Source organism: Jaculus jaculus, chromosome 1 (genome assembly GCF_020740685.1).
Source record: "Jaculus jaculus isolate mJacJac1 chromosome 1, mJacJac1.mat.Y.cur, whole genome shotgun sequence".
NCBI lineage: Eukaryota > Metazoa > Chordata > Mammalia > Rodentia > Dipodidae > Jaculus > Jaculus jaculus.
This window is the reverse complement of record NC_059102.1, coordinates 241562335-241568437: the sequence shown is the minus strand read 5'-3', so window position 1 is coordinate 241568437 and position 6103 is coordinate 241562335. Positions and strand designations below refer to the sequence as shown.

The window sequence follows — 6103 nt, the reverse complement described above, 5'->3', positions numbered from 1 at the left end:
ATAAAGACAGATGTACCAGGTGGCGCACGCATCTGGAGTTCATTTGCAGCAGCAAAAGGCTTTGGTGTGCCCATTCTCTCTTTGTCTCCCTCTTTCTCTGTGTGTGTCTTTCTGAGTTTGCAAATAAATAACATATTTTTTTAAAAAAATGAAAATAATCTTATTGAACAATCATGGAAAGTATGAGGCGGGGGGGGGGGGGGGGGGGGGGGGCGCTGGGATTCTGCTTAGTGTGTCCCAGCTTTGCGTCACAGGTTTCCCTGCAGTTGTTTATTCTCTCTTGTGAAACTTTAGGCAGGAGTCTCTCTAGACAGATACTGTTCATTTGTCCAGTTTCCGGAAGCCCAGCCACTCCTGCTTGTACTGGTGGATGCTGGCGGAGATTCAGAGCCGAAGCCCATGGGTACAGAGGCCCCGGTTAGGTCTCTCCGAATCCTCCCTCTGCGCTGGGCTCCTCCTCGGCTGGCACAAGGCAGGCTGTTCTTTCTTCTGCCCACGAAGGGGCTGGAGAGGACCGAGCAGAGGGTGGGATGGTCAGGGCAGCTGCTCCTTTCCAACTGCGCCTCGGAGGCTCCTTGCTCCTGGCCAGGGGACGTGACTATGGCTCCCGGATGAAGAAGGCTCAGGCAGAACAGGTCGTCTCCCAGAGGGGCAGTGGTCAGTGCTGAAGGGGCCTGAGCGGTCTCAGCAGCTCGAGGCTTGTCCTCGCCACCGAGATGCCCAACCAGCAAGCTTCTCTGGGCGCGCCTCTTGCTGCCACGCCTCAGGCGAGGAATTTTGGGGCTTGGGCACCCTCCATCTTTGTGGGACTCTTCCTGAGCTCGACGTCTCTTGGAAGCCTGCCTGGGTGCTGGCTCCTCTTCCTTGGCCTTTGCAGGGGTGGCAATGGGAGCGTCCCCATAGGCCCGGTAGCCACCAACCAGGCAGTAAGTCTCCCCATGCCAGCGCATCTGGCTCTCTCCATTTCCCCTGTAGACGACATGGTAGTAAGCAGGGGTAGGGTGCGGCGTGGGAGGCGGTGGTGCTGCAAGGAAAACCAGAACTGCAGTGAAGGTCACGGACCATTAGTGGAAGCTGCTACTGTTAACTGAATAATGCATATGCTGTGCTCATGAAATTACCCTCTAAACCGGGCGTGGTGGCGCACGCCTTTAATCCCAGCACTTGGGAGGCAGAGGTAGGAGGATCGCCATGAGTTCAAGGCCACCCTGAGACTACAGAGTTAATTCCAGGTCAGCCTGGACCAGAGTGAGACCCTACCTCAAAAAAACAAAAAAACAAAAAAAAAGAAAAAAAGAAAAAAGAAATTACCCTCTAAATATATCACGTTTAGCCCATAGGTTTGTGCTGATTGCGTGTTATTCAAAGAAGCATCTTTCCTTCCTCTCTTCCCTCCTTCCTTCTTTCTTTGAGGGAGAGAGAGGGAGAATGGGCATGTCAGGACCTCTAGCCACTGAAAACAAACTCTAGATGCATTTGCTATGGTGTGCATTTGGCAGTTTACATGGGTACTGGGGAATCAAACCTAGGTCCTTAGGCTTCACAGGTAAACGCCTTAACTACTAAGCTCTCTCTCCAACCAATGCTCTGGCCAGCCCATTCTCTGTCTCTCTCTGCCTCTCTTTCTCTCTCAAATAAATAAAATTTTGCTGGGTATAGTGGCATACACCTTTAATCCTAGCCCTGGGGAGGCAGAGGTAGGAGAATCACCATGAGTTCCAGGCCACCTTGACTACATAGTGAATTCCAGCTTAGCCTGGGCTAGAGTGAGACCCTACCTTGAAGAAAAACAAACAAACAAAAGTTTGAAGTTTATTTGTAAGCAGAGAGAGAGAGAGAGAGAGAGAGAGAGAGAGGGAGAAGAGAAACAGAATAGGCACACCAGGGCCTCCAGCTGCTACAAATAAACTCGAGGCATGTGCCACTGTGTGCATCTGGCTTTATGTGAGCACTGGGAAATCAAACCCTGGATATTAGGCTTTGCAGGCAAGTGCCTTCACCACCGAGCCATCTGTCCAGTCCCCTAAATTTTTTTTTTTTTTTTTGGCCAGGCATGGAGGCACATGCCTTTAATCCTAGGTAGGAGGATCACAGTGAATTCAAAGCCACTTAGTGAAATGCCAGTCATCCTGGACTAGAGTGATACCTTGCTTCAAAAAAAAAGGGGGGGGGGCTGGAGAGATGGCTTAGTGGTTAAAGCATTTGCCTGAGAAGCTGAAGGACCCAGATTCAATTCCCCAGGACCCATGTAAGCCAGATGCACAAAGTGGCACATGCATTTGGAGTTTGTTTACAGTGGCTGAAGGCCCAAGCATGCCCATTCTCTCTGCCTTTCTCTTTCTCAAATAAATTAAAAACTTGTTTAAAAAAAAAAAAAAGGAGGAGGAGGAGGAAGAAGAAGAAAGCTGAGTGTGGTGGTGCACACCTTTATTCCCAGCATTTGAGAGGCAGAAGTAGGAGGACTGCCATCAGTTTGAGGCCACCCTGAAACCATAGTGAATTCCAGGTCAGCCTGGGTTACAGCAAGACCCCATTTTGAAAATATATAATCTTTATTGGGCTGGAGAGATGTCTAAGTGGTTATGGTGCTTGCTTACAGAGTCTGACAACCCAGGTTTGGTTCCCCAGTATCCACATGGAGCCAGATGCACAAAGTGGCACATGTGTCTGGAGTTCATTTGCAGAGGCAAGAGGTCTTGGTGCACCTATTCTTATTCTCTCATCCTTCTTGCAAATAAAAATGCTTAAAATATATTGTTAATATTTTTTAAAAATTAATTTAAGAGAGGGCTGGAGAGATGGCTTAGCGGTTAAATGCTTGCCTGTGAAGCCTAAGGACCCCGGTTCGAGGCTCGGTTCCCCAGGTCCCACGTTAGCCAGATGCACAAGGGGGCGCACGCGTCTGGAGTTCGTTTGCAGAGGCTGGAAGCCCTGGCGCGCCCATTCTCTCTCTCTCCCTCTATCTGTCTTTCTCTCTGTGTCTGTCGCTCTCAAATAAATAAATAAAAAATGAACAAAAAAATTTAAAAAAATTAATTTAAGAGAAAGAGGCACAGAGAGAAAGAGAGAGAGGGAGAGAATAAGCATGCCAGAGGCTTCAGCCACTGCTCAGCCACTGCAACGAATTCCAGATGCACGTGCCACCTTGTGCATCTGGCTTATCTGTGTCCTTTGGCTTTGCAAGCAAGCACCTTAACCGCTAAGCCATCTCTAAAACGCCTAATTTTTTTTTTATTTCAGTTACTTATTTGAGAAAAAGAGATGCGGAAAGAGAGAAAATGGGCACACCAGGGCCTCTAGCCAGTGCAAATGAACTCCAGATACATGCACCACCTTGTGCATCTGGCTTACGTGGGTACTGGGGAATTGAACCTGGGACTTTAGGCTTCACAAGCAAGTTTCTTAACTGCTAAGCCATGTTTCCAGTCCTAAAATTTATTTATTTATTCATTTGCAAGGAGAATGTGTGTGTCAGGGCTTTTTGCCACTGCAAACTGAAAACGCATGGGCCACTGTGTGCATCTGGCTTTCCATGGGTACTGGGGCACTGAACCCAGTCAGGTTTTGCTAGTGAGTGCTTGTAACCACTGAGCAATCTCCCCAGCACCAGAGAAGCTTCTTTTTGCACATGGCAGTGACTACTGGGGAGACTCAATGCTCTCAAGTGTTAAGAAGTGAAGGATGAGTGTAAAGTGCTGAGAGATCTGTATATATAGCACCTATAGCCTCAGACTCGCCTCAAATGCCTGGCAATCCTTCCACCTCAGCTTGGCTTAAAAACTACTTTCATCTGTCCAATATGTTTAGGCTATTTCTTCTATAAATAAGAATGCAACATGAAAAAAAAATGTAGATAAACCAGGCATGGCAGTGTAGGCCTTTAATCCCTAGCCCTCTGTTTTGTTTTGTTTTGTTGTTTTTTCAAGACAAGTTCTTACTATGTTGGCCACTCAGCCTGAAACTCCTACAACCCACACAATCCTCCTGCCTCAGTCTCCCAAGTAGCTGCAACTACAGTTCTGCTCGACTGTGTCTAGGTCTAATATGTTCAAAGCTAAATTTTAAGTACCATGTTTATTCCCAAAGAGGCTTCTCACATCCACTTCCAGAGATACTATTTCCGCAGCTCTCCCTGCACAAGAGCACTTCATGTGCAATGCCTGGCTCTTTCGCTCTTCCCAGATGAGCAGTCAGCAGCTCACACTGCCACGTGACCTAGGGAAACTATGCGTGTTTCTCCATTACTGTGTAGGAAAGGTGCCTGGGTCTGAGGATAAGGGGATTAGCCTTCAACAGCTCTTCCTCAAACTGCTCCATTTACCACTTGGCAACAAAAGTACACTTGGCGTTTGCTAACAGATCAAGAAAGGATCTGGCTGGAAGTGGTGGCACATACCTAGAATCCTATCACCTGAAAGGCACGGGCAGCAGGATTGCCAAAAATTGGAGGCAAACCTGCTTCCCATACAGATTTCTAGGCCTGGCAGGGATACATGCTGAAACTGTCTTAAAAAATAAGTCTGCATGGGCTGGAGAGATGGCTTAGCGGTTAAGCGCTTGCCTGTGAAGCCTAAGGACCCCGGTTCGAGGCTCGGTTCCCCAGGTCCCACGTTAGCCAGATGCACAAGGGGGCACACGCGTCTGGAGTTCGTTTGCAGTGGCTGGAAGCCCTGGCGCGCCCATTCTCTCTCTCTCCCTCTATCTGCCTTTCTCTCTGTGTCTGTCGCTCTCAAATAAATAAATAAATAAATAAATAAGTCTGCAGGAAGCATTTTGTAGCCCAAGGGAAGGCTAAATTGATAAGAGTAGGACCTGCTTCAATACTTGACAAAGAGTAGCGAACATAAAAAGTTGGTCCTGAGTGTGTGGGGGTGAGAGGTAGGGTAGCCATTCACTGTACTGTATGCAAGGCATGGTGGCCATTTAGGAGGCTGAGGTAGGTGGATTGCTGTGAGTTCAAGGCCACCCTGCAGATACAGTGAATTCCAGGTTAGCCTGAGCTAAAATGAAACCCTACCTCAAAAAAAAAAAAAAAACATTAAGGTGTAGCAGGCAAGACCAAAGCAGTATGTAGTAGCTCAGTACCCCAACAAGTTTTTGTGTACCCCAAAGCCTCTTGTTGAGATCCTGGTCTACCTGGACTTACCTGACACACTGGCCTCACAGGGGACAGAGGAGAGGTTAGAGTTAATATAGAAGATTCGGTCACACATTCTCTCTGAGACAACCAAACAGACTGGTATCAGAGGGAAATGATAAGAAAGTTTCCCCAAGGGTACCAGGTGTGTTGTCACATTGCCATGGCAACTGAGAACAGTGATGTCATCATTACGGAGTGATGTCACGTAAGGAAGCTGTAACTGACGGGAAAGAGCTCAGCCTTGAGTACTTTATAGAGAAGAGCAGGGAAAAACCAGAGAGGAACTCTGGACTCGTCTGGTCTCCCCACCCACATCTTAAGTCCCTCTAGACAGCATTTGTAGGTGGGCACAACTCTGGTGACCATAGAAGGGCCCTGCCCCCCGCCAAAAAAAAAAAATTCTGAGATTTGTAACAATCAAGATAAAGATAACCATGGGCTGGAGAGATTGCTTAGCAGTTAACGTACTTGCCTGTGAACCCAGGACCCAGGTTCAATTCCTTAATACCTATGTAAAGCCAGATGTGCAACGTGGCACATGCATCTGGAGTTCATTAGCAGTGGGTACAGGGCTTAGTGAGCCCATTCTCTCTCTCATAAAGAAAGAATGAACGAGGTATTTAGGTATTTAGAAGGGCATGTTCATGTTGGCTTTCTGGATTTACAGCTGCCAGAAACATGAGCCCAGCTCATTATATTCAAAGCTGACCAGTACTGGCAAGAATGGTAAAGGTGTTCCATGGAAACCAGGAGTTGCCAGGGACTTTACACAGTGGGAATAGCAACTATTTTAACAGGAAATAGGAAATACACTCATGACGCAATGATATAGTAATAACGGACAATCTTAAAATTTCACTTCCATCTCAAAACAGGCAAATAAGGTGGGGATGTAGCTCAGCCCAGTGGTAGAGTACTTAGTTGCCAGGTATCCTTGAGGCCCTGGTTTCAAATGCTACTGTG

General features: G+C 47.5%; 1 protein-coding gene across 1 annotated transcript; it reads right to left on the bottom strand.

Annotated features, from left to right (window-relative positions):
* Positions 1-290: 290 nt before the first annotated feature.
* Positions 291-1064, bottom strand: LOC123458531. The gene has a single exon (XM_045142718.1). The coding sequence runs from the start codon at positions 948-950 to the stop codon at positions 291-293; it is 660 nt and encodes a 219-aa protein (XP_044998653.1). The 5' UTR covers positions 951-1064.
* Positions 1065-6103: the final 5039 nt, after the last annotated feature.

Coding starts and splice junctions, on each gene's coding strand:
- LOC123458531 (XM_045142718.1), bottom strand. CDS start 950: ATGCGCTGGCATGGGGAGACTTACTGCCTGGTTGGTGGCTACCGGGCC.